Here is a 22,963-nt window from a genome sequence, read left to right as displayed (position 1 = left end):
GTTCTGACAGGTTCTGGAGAACCGGTAGCAGAAATTTTGAGTAGTTCAGAGAACCGGCAAATACCATCTTCTGGCTGGCCCCAGAATGGGGTGGGAGTGGGGATTTTGCAATATCCTTCCCCCAGGAGTGGGGTGGGAATGGAGATTTTGCAGTATCCTTCCCCTGCCACACCCACCAAGCCACACCACGCCTACCAAGTCAAGCCCACAGAACCGGTAGTAAAAAAATTGGATTTCACCACTGAGTGACTCTATTTGGAAGAATATTAGGAAAAAGAATTGAAAATGCCCATTTAACATAAGTAATTTTTTTATTACACAAAAGAATTGAGACTGTAGAACCTATCCCCCCTCAAAAAAAGGATAATTGGAATAATTAGGAGCAACTGCAGCTCTACTGCTTTTTGGCTCAGGCACCGTAATCCCCCATTGAGCAGAACAAGGCAGGAAAGCCTCTTGCAAGGAAGACTCGAACCCAGGATCACCCAGTGAATTCCTCCATGGAGAATCCCAGCATGGAAAGAGGGAAGTATATAGCCCGGGTCTCTGACTCTGGAGATGGATTTCCACCCTGAGTTCCTCAGGGTGACTCTGGCTGTGGCGCTGAGTCTCCAAGACGAGAAGCTCGACAGAACGCCAACCCTTGCATGGAGGCCGTCTTGTCAGGATCCGCACAGTGTGTGCTGTCCCAAAGAATATCTGCTTAGTTCACATTGCGGGAGAGACACTGGCCTGTTTTGCTCACAAATGGAAGATGGCGACCTGGACTGGAGAAGCAAAATATTTTCTCTGTATTTGCACTTCCCGGGAGCTCTTGTGAGCCCTGCAGAATGAGACGGTTATTGGGAAGGCTGACTCTCCCAGCTTTGCAATTTCCTTTCCCTTCAACTGGAGGCTTTGTTGACCTGGAGATCAACTGATCTGCTTAACAACGGAAATTCTGGACTCAATCGTGGGTGTAAGTGGAGGTCCACCTGTACTGTGCTGATGGGGAGATGTGACTTCCATCAGCACAATACAAGTGGACCTTCACGTACAGCCACAATTGGGTCCAGAATTTCCATTGCTAAGCAAGGCAGTCAGTAAGAGAGTCATGCCCAACATCTCATCAACATGTTTTTCAGAAAATTTTGTGTCTTTGGCCATTTCACAATTTTTTAAAAAAACAAAAGTCTGCATTTTTGGCCTTTCTAGCCTGGTACCAATTGTGAGTGTTGTACCCCACCCTGAGCGATACAGATACGGAGTGCATGTGCGAAAGAGAGGGAATTAAAACATGAAAGTTCTTGATCTCTGCGGCACGAATCTTCTTATGTCTCCATCTGGGTTGCCAGCAGAATCACACTCAGCACTGCTGTCAGCCAAATGTGCCAGGATTGTAAGAACAGAATTATGGCACAAAGTGATCTATCAACCAATCCCGCCATTTCCTGCCAACCAACCAACCAGAATAGAGCTGGAAGGGACCTCGGAGGTCTTCTAGTCCAACCCCTGCTCAAACTGGCAAGAGATTTTTAAAAAGATGTCGTTGTATCGAAGACCAACAGAGCTATAATATCTAGTCACTCGATCTGAGAAATTATGACATACTTATCTCCATGTGGGAATTCTTGGCAGGGAAGCAGGACTGAGACTCCGTTGGGTGCAACCTCGACACTCCAGGACATGAAGGGTCCTCGTTCCTCCCTGTGAGTGGCCAGACGCCTCTTTGGCTGCCGCTCATTATGGAACCTCTTTGTCCACTGCAAGGATGGAGGCGATGTTGGTCCACTATGGAGCTTTTGGTGTCTCACCAGGTTCCTCTTCTGGCTGAAGGTCTTGCTGCACTCGGCGCAAGAGAAGGGCTTCTCCTCCGTGTGCCTCCTCTGATGCCGCAGGAGGTGCTGCTTGTCGTAAAAACTCTTCCCACACTCGGGGCAGCTGTGGGGTTTCTCCCCTGCATGGATCCTCTGGTGGGAGGTGAGGTTGGAGCTGCGGTGGAAGCTCTTCCCGCATTCGGGGCAGCGGAAGGGCCTCTCGCCCGTGTGGATCCCCTCATGGGAGGTCAGCTGCGAGCGGCGGATGAAGGTCTTGCTGCATGTTGGACACTTATGGGGCTTGTCCTTGGAGTGGATCAGCTGATGGAGGTTGAAGCCCGACTTGTCGCAGAAGCTCTTACTGCAGACTGGGCAGCGGAAGGGCTTCTCGCCCGTGTGCTTCCTCCGGTGGCAGGTTAGGTTGGTGCTTCGGTTGAAGTGCTTCCCACACTCGGGGCAGCGGAAGGGCTTCTCCCCCGTGTGGATCCTCTGGTGCGAGGCAAGGTAGGCCAACTGACGGAAGCTCTTCCCGCACTCCCGGCAGTGGTGCGGTCGCTCGCCTGTGTGGATGCTCTGGTGGGATGCCAGGTGCGAGCTCTGACTGAAACTCTTTCCGCATTCCGGGCACTGGTGTTGCTTCTTCTCTGTCCGACCCGGCCGAGGGCTGTCCTGCTCCGCTCGGTGGGGGATGCTTTTCCCGCTATTTCCTTGCTGCACTTGTGCTTTTTGAGGAGGGTCCTCCAGGCCCAGCGGTTCCTTTGGCTTCTCGTTTGGACTTCCCCTCGGCTCCTCAGCTCCTTCCCATCTTCTCCATGACTCCTTCATCCCAGGACAGCTGGGGATCACCAGGGACATCCTGCACTTGCTGACATTGCTGTTGTTGCTGCTGCCTTCCCCTCCATCTCCTGCTGGCAGAGAGAAAATGAAAGTGAAACTAAAAGTAAAAGAGAAAGAAAGAGAAACCTGGTCAGAAGGCAAATCTAACAGATCTCAGATCGGCTGCTAAAGACGTGTTTCTCTGGCCCTGCTTCCACATTCCTCCCTCAATCTGCAGCACCCCTGTCTTTGACGTACGACCACAACTGAACCCAATCTTTCTGTTGCTAAGCAAGATAGCTGTTAAGTGAGTTTTGCTCCATTCTATGACCTTTCTTGCCGCAATTGTGAAGTGAATCACTTCAGTTGTTATGTTAGTAACACGGTTGTTAAGTGAATCAGACTTCCCCACGGACTTTGCTTGTCAGAAGGTTGCAAAAGGGCCCTGAGACACTGCAATCATCATAAATACATGCTGGTTGCCAAGCGTCCAAATTTTGATCATGTGACCACAGGGATGCCTGCAACAGTTGTGTGAACAATAGTCATAAGTCTCTTTTTTTCAGTGATGCTGTACAGTCACTAAATAAATGGTTGTAAGTCAAGGACTCTCTGTATCCATTAAACAAGAGGGGCTCAGTTTGGAAGTCGGAAGATATTTAATGTAACAGCTGGAACAGTAAAGTGGATAATGGGGCAGAAAAACACAGTTGTAGTTGATTGGTTGGAGAGTGCGGACTCCTGCATGAGGCAATCTATCTTATGATTGGTTGCTGGGTGCAAAGGGGGAGTTTCCCTTTTCCCCCGTCTTTTTCTTCTGTGTGCTCTGTTTGCTGTTCTACGATTTACCTCATGATGTAGGGATGTGCTTGACTATCTTGTCTGCTGCAAATATAGGTGTTAAATATATTTATTTATATAAAACTACAAATTCGCGTCAGCGTCTCTGACTTCATTTGGACCCCTGCGGCGCAATTCCCTGACAGGCAGTTTATGCCGTCAGCCCTTTTCTTGCCTCTGGTGTGGATTCATTTCATTTCATTCGTTCATTCGTTCTGTATGCCAGCCATCTTATCTAGAGGCGAGTTTGAATCAAAACATTAAAACATGTCTTTTTCCCTGGAGAGCAGAGGTGGGCCATCCGCAGCCAGAATCCACCCTCTGTCCCCCTCAGTCCCTATAAATGTTTTCACATTTGGGGGATGAGAATCGTGATCTTGCGGTGGCCTTTGTAGAAGTTTCCATGAAGGAAAATGCATTCCCCTATTTGGAAGAGCGGATCTCGGATGCAACTAGATCCTGCTATAAGCAGACATTCCTCAGAGGCCACTGTGTCTCCTAGAAAGAGTCAGGGTGTCGTGTCTTCACCCTCAACCCTCAGCATAAGGAGACCCCCCAAGGGGGCCTGAAGGTGTCAGCCTGGATCTGACATCTCTTGTGGAAGACTTCAAGGCCTTCTGGAACCCACAACCACAAAAGCACAGGGCACAAAACAGAGAAAGCATCTTGGCAGAAGAGACATTTTGGGTCCCCCAGATGGAGGTTCCATTTCTAGCTGGAAGATTAGAGGCGCTAAAAAGACTTGCAATCCAGGTTCCCCCCACATTTTGGCACCCCCAAATAAAGAAGAGGCCTTACCCAAGGACGCCACGTTGCGCGAGTTCTCCAGCATGACTTCTCGGTGGAGGGCTTTCTGGCCAGCAGCCAAGAGGGCCCACTCCTCATTGGTGAAATACACAGCCACTTCCTCAAAGGACACGGGGTTCTGGAAGAGGGAGAAGCCACCATTGGGGGGTCTCTCGGGGGTCGGATTTGCCCCCGTGATTTCCACGAGGAAGAGGTTACCTGGGGTTTAAGGGTGAGGCTGCCCAGGACAGAGGGCCAGCTCCCAATCGTATTATCCTATATATTATATTCTAGGTCACCTTTGGCTCTACAGGTGGGTGATGCTCATCTCAAAGGTGTTTTTTCAAAAGGCAACGGAGTGTTTTTTACCTGAGGAAGAAGAAATCAGAACCGATGAAGCTTCTTGGATTAGAAGCAAAGCTTCTTCTTCTTCTTTAACAGGTTAACAGGGTTGGAAGGGACCTTGTAGGTCATCTAGTCCAACTCCCCACCCAAGCAGGAGATCCTACACCATTTCTGACAGAGGGCAGTCCAGTCTCTTCTTGAAAGCTTCCAGTGATGAAGCTCCCACAACTTCTGAAGGCAACTTCTGTTCTATCGGTTGATTGTTCTCACTGTCAGAAAATTTCTCCTTATTTCTAGATTGAATCTCTCCTTGATCAGTTTCCATCCATTATTCCTTGTCTGGCCTTCAGGTGCTTTGGAAAATAGCTTGACCCCCTTCCTCCTCTCTGGGGCAGCCCCTCAAATATTGGAAGACTGCTATCCTGTCTCCCCTGGTCCTTCTCTTCACTAGACTAGCCAGGCCCAGTTCCTGCAACTGTTCTTCGTATGTTTTAGTCTCCAGTCCTCGCATCATCCTGGTTGCTCTTCTCTGCACTTTTTCTAGAGTCTCCACATCTTTTTTATAGTGTGTGGACCAAAACTGGAAAAAAATCTTCCTCAGGGAAAAGAACGAAGTCCAGTTGCCTTTGGAAAAAGTACCTTTGAGACAGCGATGACTGGGATGGCCGAGAACCTCCAGAGACACATAGAAACAGCACCTGGAGTTGGGGAGGGGGGGAGAGACAGTCACCTATTTTTTTTTTTTAATTTGATTTATATGCCGCCCTTCTCCGAAGACTCAGGGCGGCTTACAATGCGCTAAGCAATAGCCTTCATCCTTTTGTATATTTTATACAAAGTCAGCTTATTGCCCCCACAAACTGGGTCCTCATTTCACCTACCTTAGAAAGGATGGAAGGCTGAGTCAACCTTGAGCCTTGGCGAGATTCGAACCCTGCAGTAATTGCAGGCAGCTGGTCTTAATAACCAGCTTAATAACAGGGTGCCTTAAACCCCTGTACAACCAAGGCTCTTTACACTCATGCTCACCTGTGTGGCTTGTGGAGGAAACCTGGGCATCAGCATTTCCCCTCTCCAGAAATGCTCCTTGATCCAGAATGGGGTGGGGGTGGACAAGAAGCCCCCACCCCTGCCCCGTATTGTAGTGGTGAAAGCCAGGTGACATCGCAACAGGGAGGGGCAGCCATTGGAGTTTGTGGGCAAGCCCCCACACGTCACCCCAAGAGGCCTGGCTGGCATTTCCTTTCGTCACGGATCATCATGGGGCTCCCCCTGGGGTGCACCCGGAGGCTCCAGCTGGTCCAGAATGCGGCCGCGCGGGGGATTATGGGAGCGACGGGGCGCTCCCATGTGACACCTCTCCTGTGCGAGCTGCACTGGCTCCCAGTGGTCTTCCAGGTGCGCTTCAAGGTGTTGGTGACCACCTTTAAAGCGCTCCATGGCTTAGGGCCGGGGTATTTACGAGACCGCCTTCTGCCACCAATAGCCTCCCACCGGCCAGTACGCTCGCACAGAGAGGGCCTCCTCAGGGTGCCGTCCGCCAGACAGTGTCGGCTGGCGACCCCCAGGGGGAGAGCCTTCTCTGTGGCAGCGCCCGCCCTCTGGAACAACCTCACCCCAGAGATACGTACAATACCAGACCTCCGGACTTTTCGTCGGGCCCTGAAAACTTATTTATTTCACCTAGCCGGGCTGGCTTGATCCCACAGTTTTGGTTAAATTTAATTGATTTTAATTGGGTTGTTTTAAATTGTGGCCAAAAATATTTAATTATTTTTAAACTGTTTTTAAATTTTGTATGTTCTGTTTTATTCTGGCTGTTCACCGCCCTGAGTCCTGCTGGAGAAGGGCGGTATACAAATTAAAACAAATAAATAAAATAAATAAATAAATCAGAAGCAACATATTCCAGCTCCCCTTTAAAACTGATTTTAAGAGGCAGTATTTATGCGTTACCTATTGCTTAACTTCTTCAGTTACTTCAGTCGTTCAATACATCCAATTAATCAAGGCCGACAGGAGCCACTGAGAGTGAGCTGGGCAGCCCTGTGCATCTTCTTAAATCAATCAATAAACTCCTATTTGGGGAGTCTGAAAAAGCAGGCCAGGAAAAAGCAGGGAGAAGTTGAAACCCGAGTCTGCCTCAACTGTGGAGAGGGTTATGGAAAATTGGAGGTCGGTTCATAGCTGCATCCCTTCGGCTAAGGGGGCTGGGCACCAGCTGGCCACCGTGAGAGGGTGGCCTGGTGTTGGGGCCTCCTGAGGGCTGAATCGGGATGTATTCACACATAAGCACTTTACCAGCGGTGGGGACCCGACCATCGGACCAACTGCCGTGAGAGGGCGGTTTTTTGGACCTGATCCCTGGACACTGGATGTACTGACTCTATTGCTGCCACTTCACCACAAATGGGGGCGGACCAGCTGACCTAATCACCGTGAGAGGGTGGTTGGATCGATTTTCCCCCTTGGATTGTGGTCGTTGTGGATTGTGACTGTGTCCTCTGTTGTGAGGGGACAGTGGACTTGGTCCTGTGAATTATGTGTGAGATTCCCCACTTCCCTACCTTCTTCCCTGTCCTTTTAGGACCCTTAGGATATGGTCATGGCGAGCCACTATGACCAAACTGTACTCAGCAGCGGAGCTTCTTGGTCTGCGAGACTCCCCCCTCTCGCAGGCTTGGCCCTCCACTCTATCGAGGGCCTACCTCGATGACGGGCTTTGGAACCCCGAGAGGTGGCATGTCGCAAAGAGGGGGTTGCGGGGTTTTTTTAAATTGTCTATGTCTAACCTTTTAAAGGGTTTGGGGAGGGGGGAGGGGGGTGGTATTGGAATTAGGGGCGTGGGTTTGGGGGATAACCCACCAAGGGGAGGGTCGGGCCCGGCCACGACGCGCGGCGGGGCGGGTGGGGGACCCGGGGGCAATGGAGGGGGTCGAGCTTGTTCGGACTGTGTTTTTACCATCAGTACTGTGAGTGGGAGGGGTAGATATGGCGGGAGCAGGGGGCCATATCATGTTAAGGGAGCACGCACCCGCTGTCTCCAAGCGGTAGGGTGCTCCGGCCCCCAAGGCTCTACCCGTTTGCCAGGTTGCACAGATCCTCACGGCCCGGGCCTTCGTCTGATGTTGTGCAACGCCAGGTCCGTAGTAAATAAAGCCCCCCTCATCTGTGATCTTGTTCAGGAGGGGGGAGCGGACCTGGCGGGTATTACGGAGACCTGGTTGGGCCCGGAGGGAGGGGTCCCTCTGGTAGAAATGTGCCCACCAGGCTTCCGCGCATTCCATCAGCCGAGGTCACAAGGGAGGGGCGGGGGAGTAGCGGTTATTATTAGAGAAGGCCTTAGGCCCAGGGAGACCACTGTACCTCAGACAGCTGGTTGTGAGTCCCTCCTTGTGAAATGGGGCCATGGGGTTCAAATGGGTTTGCTGATCACGTACCTGGCTCCCTGCCGCGTGGCAGCAACCCTGCCTGAGCTACTCAACGTTATTGCTGCGGTGGCGGTTGATACCCCCAGACTTATGGTCATGGGGGATTTCAACCTGCCGTCCGTGGGTGAGACGTCTGAGGTGGCTCGGGAGTTCATGGCTTCCATGACGGCCATGGATCTGACCCAACTAATTCATGGCCCTACGCACACTGGGGGAAACACACTGGACTTGCTTTTTGTCTCTGGACAGTGGTTGAGTGATCTTGAGATAGGGGATGTAGTCATCGAGCCCTTGTCATGGTCGGATCACTCTCTCCTTCGCCTTGACCTTCGTACCGCGACACCCCGCTGCAGGGAGGCGGAACCGATAAGATGGTACCGCCCCAGGCGCCTGATGGAACCCGATAGGTTCCAGACGGAGCTTGGGCCAATTCCTGAGGTTCTGGCTCACGCCTCGACTGGAGACCTAGTGGCCGCCTGGGATAGGGCGGCCGCTGGGGCCCTGGATCGAGTCGTGCCTTTGCGGCCTCTGACCCGGCGCGGATCTCGCCTGGCTCCTTGGTTTACCGAGGAGCTGAGGGAGATGAAGCGCCGGAAAAGACGCCTAGAGAGTAGTTGGAGAGCTAGTCTTTCTGAATCGGACCGGACACTGGTTAGATCCCATATTAGGACTTACCTAGTGGCGATAAAAGCAGCAAAATGTATGCATTTTGCTGCTCTTATTGCGTCATCAGATAATCGCCCGGCCGCCCTGTTTAGGGTGACCCGCTCCCTGCTCCACCAGGAAGCGCGGGAGGACCCCTTGGAGGGAAGAGCCGAGGACTTTGTTCAGTATCTGTATGACAAAATCACTCAGATTCGGGAAGGTCTGGACTCTGACTGGGTAGATCCAGCGAGAGTGACGGAGGCAGGTCTTGAGACTGTTATCTGGGATGAGTTTGATCCTGTGACCCCAGATGACGTGGACAGGATTCTGGGTAGATTGAACGCGACCACATGTTTGTTGGACCCGTGTCCCTCCTGGTTAGTGCTGGCTTCCCGGGAGGTGACGCGAGGCTGGCTCCAGGGGATTATAAATGCTTCATTGGGTGAGGGTGTCTTCCCCGCCGCCCTTAAGGAGGCGGTGGTGAGGCCCCTCCTCAAGAAGCCTTCCCTGGACCCGGCAATATTGGCTAATTATCGTCCAGTCTCCAACCTTCGTTTTGTGGCGAAGGTTGTTGAGAGTGTGGTTGCGGGACAGCTTCCCCAGTACCTGGATGAAGCGTCGTATCTGGATCCGTTCCAGTCGGGTGTCAGGCCTGGATACAGCACGGAAACGGCATTGGTCGCGTTGGTTGATGATCTCTGGAGGGCTCGGGACAGGGGCTGCTCCTCTGTCCTGGTCCTGTTAGATCTCTCAGCGGCTTTTGATACCATCGACCATGGTATCATGCTGCACCGGTTGGAAGAGTTGGGGGTGGGAGGCACCGTACTAAGGTGGTTCTCCTCCTTTCTCTCCGACCGGTCGCAGTCTGTGTTGACAGGGGGGCAGAGGTCGACCCCGAGGCCCCTCATATGTGGGGTGCCGCAGGGATCGATCCTCTCGCCCCTTTTGTTCAACATTTATGTAAAGCCGCTGGGCGAGATCATCCGTGGTTTTGGGGTGAAGCACCATCAGTACGCGGATGACACCCAGCTGTACATCTCCACCCCGGACCACCCCAACGATGCCCTTGAAGTGATGTCCCAGTGCCTGGAGGCCGTACGGATCTGGATGGGGAGGAACAGGCTCAGGCTCAACCCATCCAAGACCGAGTGGCTGTGGTTTCCGACGTCCCAATATAGTCAGCTAATGCCATCGCTGACTATTGGGGGCGAATCATTGGCCCCCACGGATAGGGCTCGCAACTTGGGTGTCCTCCTGGATTCACGGCTGTCGTTAGAAGAGCATGTGACGGCCGTGTCCGGGAGGATTTTTCATCAGGTTCGCCTGATCCGCCAGTTGCGTCCCTATCTAGATCGGGACTCCCTACACACAGTCACTCATGCCCTCGTTACTTCTCGTCTGGATTACTGCAATGCTCTCTACATGGGGCTCCCCTTGAGGTGCACTCGGAGGCTCCAACTGGCGCAGAGTGCGGCCGCGCGGGTGGTGATGGGAGCGACATGGAGTTCCCATGTGACACCTCTCCTGCGCGAGCTGCACTGGCTCCCGGTGGTCTTCCGAGTGCGCTTCAAGGTTCTGGTTATCACCTTCAAAGCTCTCCATGGCTTAGGACCTGGTTATTTACGGGACCGCCTGCTACCACCAATAGCCTCCCACCGGCCAGTACGCTCCCATAGAGAGGGGCTCCTCCGGGTGCCGTCGGCCAAACAATGTCGGCTGTCGGCCCCTAGGGGGAGAGCCTTCTCTGTGGGGGCACCTACGATTTGGAACGAGCTCCCCCCGGAGATACGTAGGATCCCGGATCTGCGCACCTTCCGCCGCGTGCTTAAGACCTTTCTATTTTATCAAGCTGGCCTGGCCTAAATCTTCCCCCTTTTTAAATGTGGAAATTTTAAATTTTTAAATTTTAAATTCGTCTTTTTATAGGGGTATGGGTAAGGCATTTTAAATTGGGGAGCCATTTTAGATTTAATTCTGTTTTAAACGTATTTTAATTGTTTATATTGTATGTTTTTAACTTTGGTTGTTCACCGCCCCGAGTCCTTCGGGAGAGGGGGCGGTATAAAAATCTAATAAATAAAATAAATAAATAAAGTCACCCAAGAGGGACATTTCTTTCCGGAAGCCTCACAGAGAAGGAAGAGGGGATGCTCTGGGCCCCCCAAAACATGCCAGGAGGCTCCATGTGCCCTTTGCTCCCAACCTGAGCTGAAGGGGCAGCTGCTGTTTCCGTCTCTCCTGGATGGGGAAATGTCCCAGGCGGTTCCAGGGATGTGGCTGCCTTCCCTGCAAGGGGGAGACGGGGAAGGCCTTGAGAGAGGTGGGGGGAGATGAGCCCCTCAAGGGAGGCAGAGCCCCAGAGAAACACCTTGAGGGGGAGGAGGAAAGGGGGCGTCCCACAGCTCATTCCATTTATTTATTTATTTTTGCTTTAATTTATATGCCGCCCTTCTCCGGAGACTCGGGGCGGCTTACAATGTGCTAAGCAATAGCCTTCATACTTTTGTATATTTATACAAAGTCAGCTTATTGCCCCCACAATCCGGGTCCTCATTTCACCTACCTTAGAAAGGATGGAAGGCTGAGTCAACCTTGAGCCTTGGAGAGATTCGAACCAGCAGTAAATTGCAGGCAGCTGGTCTTAATAACAGTGCTTTAGTCCACTGTACTACAGGCTCTTCTCTGAGCAATTCATGCTCAGAAACCCTTGCTTACCTAGTGGGGGGTCCAGGAAAGGATCTTCCTGTTCGATGCCCATTGAGAGAGGCCTCCGGCAGGGATGGGAGGGGTCCTTCTCTAAGGGGGAGGAATTGGTGGCAGCCTCCAGGAATGGCTCAGAGCCCTGAATGAAGAAAGAAAGAGAGAAAGAAAAAAGGAAAAAAAGGAAAGGAATAAAAAAAGAAGAAAAAGGAGGGAGGAGGAAGGAAGGAAGGAAGGAAGGAAGGAAGGAAGGAAGGAAGGAAGCTTTAGACAAGCAGTTCAAGGAAAGAAACTTGGGGGGAAGTCAAAGGTCACGGTTGGCCTCCCATCTCACCTGGGGGCAGCCTTTGCCCCTCTTTAACTGCACTTTAGGCCTAATCACAGGCTGCCATTTCTTCACCCAAACCAGGATACAAACCAGGCACCGTCTCACCTGCTCCAGGTCTGGCCTCTGCGCCTTGCTGCGTCCCTCCGGCTGCAGCCACCTGTGGAACCGGACGTGCAGGCGGCTACACAGCTCCTGGGGCCCCGGGGCCCTTTGATATCCAAAGTCCCGTAAGCCATGATCCACGATGGGCGGGGGGCTCATCTTGTCTCCTGGACTCTTGTTCCGGAGGCCCTTTTCCCAGCATCCCCCATCCTGGGGGGCCCTGTCTGCCCCTTTCTCACTGGGGCGCTGGGCCCCCATTCCAGAGCCGTGCAAGGGGCCCTTCCTCCGCCTGCCCAGCCAGCCGCTTGGCCCCACAGACCCTTCTTCCCACAAAGACCCCCGATCAGGTCCAACCTGGGAAGCGGGGTCTTGGGGAGGGGGATTGGAGACCACCCCCGGGGGTCTTGCCTTCCTTCTTGGGTCACTTTATGGGGGAGCCCAGCGGGGCCCCAAAGCCGAGCGCTGGCGGTCCCTTGGCCGGGGCTGGGGGTGGGGGAAAGCTTCCCCTCCGAGGGGCCGGAGAAGCGAAGGGGGCGGCTGAGCTGCTCCGGGACGGTCCCGCTTCTCCCTGCCGCGCCCCTCTCGGGGACCTCGCAGTCGCCCCGGCACTCCGCTCGGCTGGGAGGCCGGTGGGGGTGGGTGGGTGGGCGCGGGGCGACCCCCGCCTTGCCCGCGGCCTCTGCCTTCCGCGGGGGGCGGACCGGGGGCCGCGAGTGGGTCGGGGGTCCTGCGGGATCCGGCTCCGGCAGCGACAGTCCGGGCGGCGGAGGAGCCGGACGGGGCCGGGTGGAGGGTCTCGGGCGGAAGCCGGAGCTCTTGGCGACCCTCCCCGCCTGCCCCGCGCGGCCGAGAGACCCCGCGCCCCCTCCTCTGCCGCCGGGCCCGGCCCGGCTCGGCTCCTCCTGCGGGGTCCGCCCTGCGGTCATCCAGCCGGCGGGAGCGCCAGGGTCCCGGCCGGAGGGGCGGCCGAGGGAAGCGCTGAGAGAAGTTCGCTCTTTCGGACGGCCGAGGCTGCTCTCCGCCCTCCCGCTTAAGCCGCCCAGAGAACCCAAGCGGAGGAGCGGGATTTGGGGGAAAGGAGGGCTGGGGAAATGGGGGGGGGGACCACAGGACGGCAGGATTTCCAGCATTTCAGGGGCTGCCCCAAAGAAAAAGGGCTCCCCCCCCCTTATTGTAAAAAGCACCTGAAGGCAGGGCAAGGAACAAGGAACAGAAACTAATCCAGGAGAGAAGCAGCCTGGAATTAAGGAGAAACTTCCCAACAGGGAGGACTGTTGACCAGCGGAACAGTTTGCCACGAGAATTGGTGGGTGCTCCATCACTGGAGGCTTTTACCAAGAAACTGGACAGCCACCTGTCTGAAAGGGTATAGGCTTTCCTGCCTGAGCAGGGGGCTGGACTAGAAGACCTCCAAGGTCCCTTCCAGCTCCTATTCTGTTCTATTCTATTCTAATCTATTCTATTCTAGTCTAGTCTAGTCTAGTCTAGTCTATTCTACTCTACTCTACTCTACTCTACTCTACTCTACTCTACTCTACTCTACTCTATTCTATTCAGGCCTTTAATCGTCTTAGTTGCTCTTCTGTGCCCTTTTTCCAAAGCCTCAACATCTTTTTATTTATTTATTATTATTATTTATTAATTAAATTTCTATACCGCCCTTCTCCAAATAGGACTCAGGGCGGTGCACAGCCTAAGTAAAAACAGAGCATACAAAATTTAAAAAACAGTATTAAAATAATTAAATATTTTGGCCGTAAATTAAAACAACCCAATTTAGAATCAATTTAAAATTTAGCTCAAGCCAGCCCAGCTAGTTTAATTTAATTTAATTTAATTTAATTTAATTTCGAATTTATATACCGCCCTTCTCCCTGAGGACTCAGGGCGGTGTACAGCCAAGATAAAAAACATAGAATACAAATATTAAAACATTTAAAAATATATATAAAATTTGGCCCAGAAAATTAAAAATCGCAGACTAATTAAAAGGATTTAAAAATTTTAAAATTTCTTCTTAAGCCAACCCGGCTTGCTGAAAAAGATAGGTTTTCTAGTTGAGATAGTTGAAATAAATAGGTTTTCAGGGCCTGACGAAAAATCCACTTTTCAGTTAAATGGATCGTAAAACAGGGCAAAACCCACTTAACAAATGTCGCACTTACCAACAGAAATTTTGGGCTCAACGGTGGTCATAAGTCAAGGACGACCTGTATATGGCAGTTATAGAGTGATGTGTGTGTGAGAGAGAGAGAAAGAGAGAGAGAGAGTTTTAAGCATTTGATAGATAAATCAGCACTGCAGCGGGTGCTACAAAAGCAGTGCTTCCCCCCCTTTTCTCCGATGGGGCTCCCGTCATGGTCAGGAAGGCTCCGAAGGAGGTAGCAACGGAGGGGGGGTGGGGGTTTGTGAGGGGAGCAGGAGGCTTTCCAGCAGCTGCAGCAGGTACTACAAACTCCGCTTTCCAACCCCAAAATTCCAGACTAATGTTGGGGCAACCTTTGAGCGCCCCAACAAAATCCTCAATGAGAGGCAAGTAACCCAGGCTCACTGGGGGTGGGTGGGTCACCCAATGAACCTCAGCCAGAGAGACCCGGTGTGGCCTCTGCTGCCACCCCCCTTCCTTGGCAGGGCCAGGCGGGAGAGCTCGGCCTTTAGTCGGGGCGCCGGGTGAGCAGGACTACAGAGAATCTGATTGTCCCAGACTGGGTGGGGGGTAGAGGAGACCTTGTCTCAGGGTCAGCTGATGAAGATGGGATCTGTAGTCCTGGGGCTGAGGAAGAGGGTATCTGTAGTCCTGGGTCAGGCATTCACAAGGCAATGGATTCCGACAGAAGAGAGTGTCTGTAGATTGGGTTGGACGCCCTTCCGAGCTTGGTTCTTTTCTTGGCAGACCTTCCATGACCCAACTAGGTAACACCATCAGTGCTAGGAAGGAGGGAGGTTCGGCTTTGTGCTTTATACCCAGTAACTGCCCCAGCCAAGATTGGTGGGAGGGGGTGTTTTTCGCCCCCTTTATTTCTTTCAAAGCCTCAAATGGGTACCTACGAGACGGTCTTTTGCCACCAATAGCCTCCCACCGACCAGTTCGTTCTCATAGGGAGGGACTACTCAGGGTACCGTCAGTCAAATTATGTCGACTGGCGACTCCCAGGGGGAGGGCCTTCTCTGTGGGGGCTCCAACCCTTTGGAATGAACTGCCCCCGGAGATACGGAATATCCCTGATCTCCGTGCTTTCCGCCGTGCCCTCAAGACCCTGATGTTCCAACAGGCGGGGCTAAACATACAAACGTGTGAATGATTTTTTTAAATGTTATCTAATTCTGGGTTTTATTTAATTGACCAAACTAAGTAATAATTTTAATTAGCAATTTTATGATGTTTGTGTGTCTATATTTTTCTTGACTGTACACTGCCTTGAGTCCTACGGGAGAAAGGCGGTATAGAAATATAATAAATAAATAAATAAATAAATAAATAAATAAATAAATAAATAAATAAATAAATAAATGACATTTGTGGTGGGTTCAGAGGGGCACAAGCAGAAGCCTCTCCCCCCTCCCCTCCACCTCATAAAGGGAATCCCATAAACTTGCAGCACGCCCCCCCCCGCTTCCCACAGGCTCCTCCCCACCACAGTTGGGGCTCCTCCCACTCTCGCCTTTCCCCCCTTCCTGGAAGCCCGCGCTCAGTCCTGGCGGCGCTTTGGCTTCGGCCCCGAAGGGCGCCTGCGCGAGACCCTTTCTCTCCGCTCTAGGCGGCGCCGCTCGCTGCCTTTAACCCTTGCGCGGCTGCAGCAGCGGCGGCGGGCGGCGAGGATGCGGGCGGCGGGCGAGGCTGCGGAGGGGCGGCGGCGGCGGTTCCGCGGCTGGTCGGGCGAGGAGGCGCGGGGCCCGCGGGAGCTGTGCAGCCGCCTCCACCGCCTGTGCCGGGCTTGGCTGGAGCCGGAGAGGCGGAGCAAGGCGCAGATGCTGGACCTGGTGCTGCTGGAGCAGCTGCTGGCCCGGCTGCCCGCCCGGGTGGCCCGCTGGGTGCGCGAGTGCCGGGCCGAGAGCAGCGCCCAAGCCGTCGCCCTGGCCGAGGGATTCCTGCTCAGCCGCGCCCAGGAGCGCCGGGAGCGCCGGAGGGGACAGGTGAGCCCTCGGGGCCCCGGAGGGAGGGAGGGAGGGGGGGATCCGCGTGGGAGGAAGCCCCCTCCTCTGTCTCACGAGCCCCCCTTCCTTGGGAAGCCCCCCACAGCCGAGAGCGGAGAGCGGAGCCCGGCGGAGGCGCAGGAAGAGCCGCAGGTGAGCGATGGGGAATTGGGGAGGGGGGTCCCCTCTAAAGGCGCCCCCCCCATCTCGGTCGAAGAAGCGGCTTCCCACCCCTCCCCCTTTCCCATTGCAACCTCCCAATCCCACTGGATCGCGATCAGTGTTGGGTCGGGACAGGAAAGCCTTAATCCGGTCGGGGTCGGATTATGCTAGTTTAGCGGTGCGACAATCCGCGGCGTCGCTTTCCAGGTGCAAAAATGGGAGGGGTCTCCTTCCTCCCTTCAGCTGCAGGTGGTCCCCCCCAACCCGCCTTGCCTTAACCCTTGCCCCTCTTTCAGGTGGAGGGGCCTTTGGAAGCCACGCGGAGGATCGTGGAGGGCCCCTCCGCTCCGTCTCCGAAGCCGTTCCCAGGGAGGACCCCCGAAACTCAAGAGGTCTGGCCAAGTAAGGAAAGGGACGCCCCTGTTCTCAATTTCGGCTTTCTGAAACTCTCCTTAATGTTGGTTGTGGGCAGTGCTGAAATCCACATTTTTTTTACTACCGATTCTGTGGGCGTGGCTTGGTGGGCGTGACAGGGAAAGAATACTGCAAAATCTCCATTCCCACCCCACTCCAGGGGAAGGATACTGCAAAATCCCCATTCCCTCCCACTCCTGGAGGAAGGGTATTGCAAAATCTCCATTCCACTCTGGGGCTAGCCAGAGGTGGTATTTGCCGGTTCTCTGAACTGCTCAAAGTTTCCGCTACCGGTTCTCCAGAACCTGCTGGATTTCACTCCTGGTTGTGGGTGCTCCATCGCTGGAGGCTTTCACAAAGAGACTGGGCAGCCAATTGTCTGGAATGGTAGATAAGGTCTCCTGCTTGAGTAGTGGGTTGGACTAGAAGACCTCCAAGGTCCCTTCCGTTATTCCGTTATTAGCCTCCCCTTCAAGCATGGCCATTGCTGCTTCCCAGAATTTAGTAAGCATGCCTCTTTCTTTCTTTCTTTCTTTCTTTCTTTCTTTCTTTCTTTCTTTCTTTCTTTCTTTCTTTCTTTCTTTCTTTCAAAAAAAGGCTACTTTTTGGTTGTCTTTGTTGCAGGTACAGGTGACTGGATGGCCTTGAGGGTCCCCCTGCAAACGTCCCTGCTTTACGGTGGAGCAGAAATGATGGCTGAGCTTTGAACTCAGGTAGGAGAAAGATCCCCCCCTCCCTGCCCCCACAATAAAATAATCCTGCAAAATGGGGTGGTTTCAAGATCTTACCCTGTGTTGGAGGCTGAATTCTGGTCCTGGAGTCTGTCCCCCTGCAGCTCCTCTGGAATAACCTTCACTTTAGGAAGGTCATGTGCAGATCTGAACATTGGGAAAACAAAACAGCCACTTCACAACCGAATGGCACAACATAGGAGAAGAAGCCCATCAGGACTAGATTCAGCACTTCCATCTACATTTAAAAGACAAAGGCCGCTCTTTTGAAGACAGCAAAGTCCATATTTTGGATAGAGAGGACCGCTGGTTTGAAAGAGGGGTCAAAGAAGCCATGATGTCAAAATTGAACAGCCCGCTCTCAACAGAGGGGGAGGGATATGACATCATTATCTCCTGTCTACAACACAGTCCTTCCAGCAGTCCCAAGAAGGCTCCACGCCCATTTGAACCACTCAGGTGACCCTGAGGACACAGGTAAACTTCCAGGTGGCCTCAACAACTCTCTAAAAGGATGCAAATGACCAGCTGTCTGCAAGGAGTATAAATCCTTCCATCCTCCACCTTTTGGTCAGAACTTCTGGGATGAGAAGCGAAACGTCTTCAAAGAAAAAACAGAAAGCCCAGTTGCCTCTTGAAAAAGCACCTGTCAGACTTCGATGCTATTTCAAAATAAATGAATTTAATTAATTTAACCTGGTTACAATATAATCAATTACAATTGAGATGGAAAGAGGACCAAAAAACTGGTATTATGTTGCATGAGGAAGAATTGGTTAGACATATAAGAGAGAAAGGTCCAATGCATATTAAAAGGCTTTATAATGTTTTGCTAGAAAGGGATTCAGAAACGGAATTAGTTAAAGATTGCATGATTAAGTGGGCACAAAATTTTGAAGAACCAGTGATGTTGGAAACATGGGAAAAAATTTGGGTTCAGAATGTTAAATTTACACAGTCGCAGAATTTGAGGGAAAATTTTTATAAAATGTTTTATAGATGGCATTTAGATCCTAAAAAGTTGTCATGTATGTACCCTAATGTTCAGCCAAAATGTTGGAGATGCGAATGTTTGGATGCTACGTATTATCATGTTTGGTGGACCTGTAGGAAAGTTAAGGCTTTTTGGATAAAAATATGGTGGGTCATGCAGAATGTTTTGAAGAAAAAAATTCAATTTTCTCCACAATTGTTTTTATTGGGTATAGTTAAGGGTTTCACACGGGGTGAAACAAAATTAATATTGCATATGATAACAGCAGCAAGATTGTTGATAGGTAAATATTGGAAGAATGAAGCTTTGCCTACAATCGAGGAATGGACTTTGAAGATGGCCAGTTTTGCAGAGATGGCGAAGATTTCAGCATATTTAAAAGATTGTTCACAAGAGACTTATGAATGGGAATGGAAAAGGTGGATAGAATATGTTCAGAACAAATACCAAACTAGAAAGTACCAAATAGCTTTTATTTGAAAACAATGTATTAGAAATATCTTAATGTGAAGAGATAAAGAGGGAAAATTATATAGGGGGAGGGATGGGTTCAGGTATATATATCAGTGTTATTAGTTATGAGTACATAATAGGGAAGTCTGGGGGGGGAGGGTTAGGGAGGGTTAGGGAGGACGGGAAGTTTGGGGAGGGAGGTGGGGGGGTGAAAAAAGGGGTGAAAATGTAATTGTAAAACTTTTGCAATAAAAAAAAAAAATGAATTTCCAAACTGCCAATCTTTAAGGAAATCTTTTCTTTAATTGAGCACAGCCACCGGATCATGACTCGATGCGGACAAGACTGCCCTTTTGCCCCCCAATCCCTCCCTTTCCGATCCCCAAATCTCTGCTTCTCATTGGCTATCTTCCAAGTCATTCTTCAGACTTCTTGTCTCGTCATTTCCCAGGAATGTCTCCCCCCCTTCATTTCCACGACAACCCAACTTCAAAGGGATTTAGCAGGCAAAAGTTCAGAGCTTATCTCTCTCTCTCCTCTGCTCTCTATGCCAGCGTCGAAGCACTGACAGCAACTTTGGGACTATGACTGACTGGTTTATTTGAGTCAGTTACAGCCACCTGGAAGGTCTTTTAGCGGAAGACCAGCCCCAGAAATAACCTTCAATGAACAGTAACAGAGTTGGAAGGGACCTTGGAGGTCATCTAGTCCAACCCCCTGCTCACGCAGGAGACCTGTAGTAAGGATTTGAACCGCCGAACTGCCGACCTTTCTGATCGACAAGCTCAGTGTCTTAGCCACTGAGCCACCTAGTCAGGTACCCCTCAGGCCTTTGTCCATAAGACAAGCAGCTTTCCTTGAATCTGAAGAAAAGCAGGACTTGTTTGCATATCGTCAACATCCCACCTTTGATGTCTTGGGCCCAGAACTCTTCAATACCTTCATCAATGACTTCCCAAAGAGAAGGGAATAGATGGAGAACTCATCAAATTTGCAGATGACACCAAGCTAGCAGGAATAGCTAGTAGCCAAGAAGAGGGAGTCAATCTATTCTCCAAAGCACCTGAAGGCAGGACAAGGAACAATGGATGGAAAATAACTAAGGAGAGAAGAAACCTAGAAGGAAGGAGAAATTTCCTCACGTAGTAATCAACCAGCGGAACTCCTTGCCTCCAGAAGCTGTGGTTGCTCCATCACTGGAGGATTTCAAGAAGAGATTGGACAGCCATTTGTCTGAAATGGTATAGGTTCTCCTGCTTGAGCAGGGGGTTGGACTAGAAGGCCTCCAAGGTCCCTTCCAGCTTTATTCTGATTGATTGATTGATTGATAGATAACTTGCGTGCTTTTCTTGTATGTGACTAGAGAAGACCTTCCTTCCTTGGCAGGCACCTGTTTCCCTCAAGGAAGTGGCCGTGGGCTTCACAGAGGAGGAGTGGGCTTTGCTGGATTCGAGCCAAAGGGCCCTCCACCAGGAAGTCATGCTGGAGAATTCGAGGACCCTGGCCTCTCTAGGTAAGGGCCACCCTGGGATGCGGGTTTTCCACAATCCAGGAACAACATCCTGGATTGTCGCTTCTGTTGCTGCTGCTATCTTCTGGTTCATGTGAGTTTTGCCCCACTTTACGACCTTTCTTGCCTCCGTTGTTCAGTGAATCCCTGCAGTTGATAAATTAGTAATCTGGTTGTTAAGTGAATCTGACTTCCCCCATGACTTTGCTTCTCAAAAGGTCGCAAAATGCACATGACCTCGGGACACAGCAACGGTCGTAAGTATGAACCAGCTGCCATGCATCTGAATTTCGATCACGTGACCATAGGGATGCTATGAAAGTTGTAATTGTGAAAAAGGTGTAAGCGTTCCAGAAAAAAACCCAACTCCAAGTAAAAACCCTGAACCAAGCATTTTTCAAAGTTCTATTTACTTATTTATCATAAGTTACAGTTTTCAGTGCAGTCACGAAACGGACTGTTGTAACCGTGATACTTATGAGGCGGTTCTGAAGTTCCAACTGCTGGGGGGGGGGTGTCCCTGCAGTCAAGTGACCACTATTTTTGGGTGCTTGAGTTTCCCTGGTAGGTAAAGAAGAAAGAGGGTCCAGTCATTGGGGGGTGGGGGGGGCATGGATTTTGGCTGATGTCTGGGTCAGTGTCTACTTTCTGACTTTTTGTTTCAGCGGGTGAAGGGAAAGAAAATCTGGCTTGGCAGGATCCGGAGGCGACGCCATTAGGAAAAAGTATGCATCCCATAAAAGAAGAAAAGCTTCACAATCAACGGAAACCAGAAAGATTTGAAAAAACCGAGTCAAGTGATCGAGGGGAGGAATCATCCCCTTCTTCCCCTCCAGAACTCGGTGGCTTCCTGAGCCAAGAAGATCAAAAGAAAAAATGTCTGGGATACGGGGAGATACGGACGGACAAATCTGGTTTTAGTCAGGACAGCAAAACTCACCCTGAGGACTGCAGAGAGCCCGGAACTAATTTCAGCCAGATCTTCCCACTTGCCCTGCCCCCGAGGGTTCCCCCGGGAGAAAAACGCTACAAATGCCTGGAGTGCGGGAAGAGCTTCAGCATCAGCAGTTACCTGCTTTCCCACAGGAGGATCCACACCGGGGAGAAGCCCTACAAGTGCAGGGAATGCGGGAAGAGCTTCCGGGTCAGCGCCACCCTTACCCGTCACCAGATCATCCACACCCAAGAAAAGCCGTACAAATGCTCCGAGTGTGGGAAGAACTTCAGCGATGCCAGCACTCTGACCTCGCACAAGAGGATCCACACGGGGGAGAGACCCTACAAGTGCCCTGAGTGCGAGAGGAGCTTCAGCCAGAGCGGCCACCTCACTGCGCATAAGCGGATCCACACAGGGGAGAAGCCCTATCACTGCCAGGAATGTGGAAAGACCTTCCGATGGAGCTCTCAGCTGTCTTCTCACGTGACTCTCCACACAGGGGAGAAGCCCTACAAGTGCCTGCACTGCGGGAAGAACTTCAGCAAGAGCAGCGACCTCACGCGACACCAGCGGATCCACACCGGGGAGAAGCCCTACAAATGCCTGGTCTGCGGGAAGAGCTTCAGTATGAGCAGCACCCTCACCTCCCACAAGAGGATCCACACCGGGGAGAAGCCCTACAAATGCCTGGTCTGTGGGAGGAGCTTCTGCCAGAGCGGGCACCTCACTTCCCATAAACGGACCCACACCTTGGGAGCCGCATAAGACACACCGAAGTGAAGGGCGCCTCGGTGGTCGCCACACTTCCAGAGATGCATAAATTGGTCCACTGAGTGAAAAAGCTATAAGACACGGAAAGATTTGGGATAATAATTCTATTTTATAGAAAAGATTCTATCTAGGTGTGAATGAAAAATCTCAACCTGAAGAAGGGCAATGCCCAGAAATGTGGGAATGCGAGGATCGTTTTAGCAATAGTAGTCTCCCTAAAATATATATAACTATCCAGACAGGGAAAGTCACTTGTGGAATATGCAGAGAGACTTGTGTTATTGTAGCAAAGTGACTTCCAATAAAAAGATGGAAATGGGTGTGATTCCCTTGGAGTGTGGGAAAGGATTCTTTTGCACACTCAAATTACTTTGCATCTATTTCTAGCACGGGGGTCCCCAACGCCCAGGCCACAGCCCACTACTGGGCCTTGGCCTATTTGAAACCAAGCCGTGCGAGAGGCGGGCCAGTGTGCACACACGTGCGTAGCTCAACTCGCAAGAGCGGAAGGCTGGCACACACATGCATCAACTTGTAGCAGCTCAACTTGTAGTCAAGCTGTATGTGCGTGTCCGTTGTCAGGGTTCCAAGTAATACACCCTTAGCAAACAGAACTCCAAGGCAGGTAGATTCCTCAAAGAACAGTTTTATTGGATATATCACATTGGCACGGTTCTGATGAAAACTGACTCTGAAGGTTCCCACGGTAAAACTTTTCCCCTTTTCCCAAACAACCAGTCACATGGTCCAATCAGTTGCTCAGTAACACCACTCCTTTCTTCAGCCACCTGTTGGAATGTCCTTGGTTCCCAGGGAAAAGTACTTTGTTTTGGCTACAAAACCCCAGCTCTCTCTATTTCCCCCTCCCTAACCCTCATCTCCAGTGTGGAAACCCTGAAGCCTCAAAAGATGGCCCCGGTCAGGCCAGCTTCAGAGTTGACATGCGTGTGCGCAGGCCCGCTGCTCATGTGAATTGAACTGCACGTGCAAACTCGTGCCGGCCTGCCACAGCCCGGTTCTCCTCTCCACACACCTCCCCAACCAGGCTGCCAAGTCGCAAAGGTTGAG

General features: G+C 51.6%; 1 protein-coding gene and 1 pseudogene across 5 annotated transcripts; one reads left to right on the top strand and one right to left on the bottom strand.

The window, feature by feature from the left end:
- Positions 1-292: 292 nt before the first annotated feature.
- Positions 293-12,822, bottom strand: LOC148116205 (uncharacterized). 4 transcript variants are annotated; one of them, XM_087885004.1, is made up of 5 exons: positions 11,793-12,822; positions 11,375-11,501; positions 10,863-10,945; positions 4,251-4,377; positions 293-2,704 (listed from the first exon to the last, which is right to left on the bottom strand). In XM_087885004.1, the coding sequence occupies exons 1-5, from the start codon at positions 12,045-12,047 to the stop codon at positions 1,563-1,565; spliced, it is 1,734 nt and encodes a 577-aa protein (XP_087741130.1). In that variant the 5' UTR covers positions 12,048-12,822; the 3' UTR covers positions 293-1,562. The 4 variants fall into 4 exon arrangements, with proteins under 4 accessions (XP_087741130.1, XP_087741131.1, XP_087741132.1 ...); XM_087885005.1 differs by having other exon boundaries at positions 293-2,701; XM_087885006.1 differs by lacking the exons at positions 10,863-10,945; positions 11,375-11,501.
- A 2,780-nt stretch (positions 12,823-15,602) lies between these two features.
- Positions 15,603-22,230, top strand: LOC148116204 (uncharacterized; annotated as a pseudogene). The gene is made up of 5 exons (XR_015731863.1): positions 15,603-15,923; positions 16,382-16,487; positions 17,124-17,212; positions 20,064-20,190; positions 20,853-22,230. The product of XR_015731863.1 is annotated as an uncharacterized LOC148116204 (transcript).
- The last annotated feature ends 733 nt before the right edge of the window (positions 22,231-22,963 follow it).

Source organism: Pantherophis guttatus, chromosome 2 (genome assembly GCF_059756535.1).
Source record: "Pantherophis guttatus breed Tessera chromosome 2, ASM5975653v1, whole genome shotgun sequence".
NCBI lineage: Eukaryota > Metazoa > Chordata > Lepidosauria > Squamata > Colubridae > Pantherophis > Pantherophis guttatus.
The sequence above is the reverse complement of the archived record's forward strand: the minus strand, read 5'-3'. Positions and strand labels throughout refer to the sequence as shown.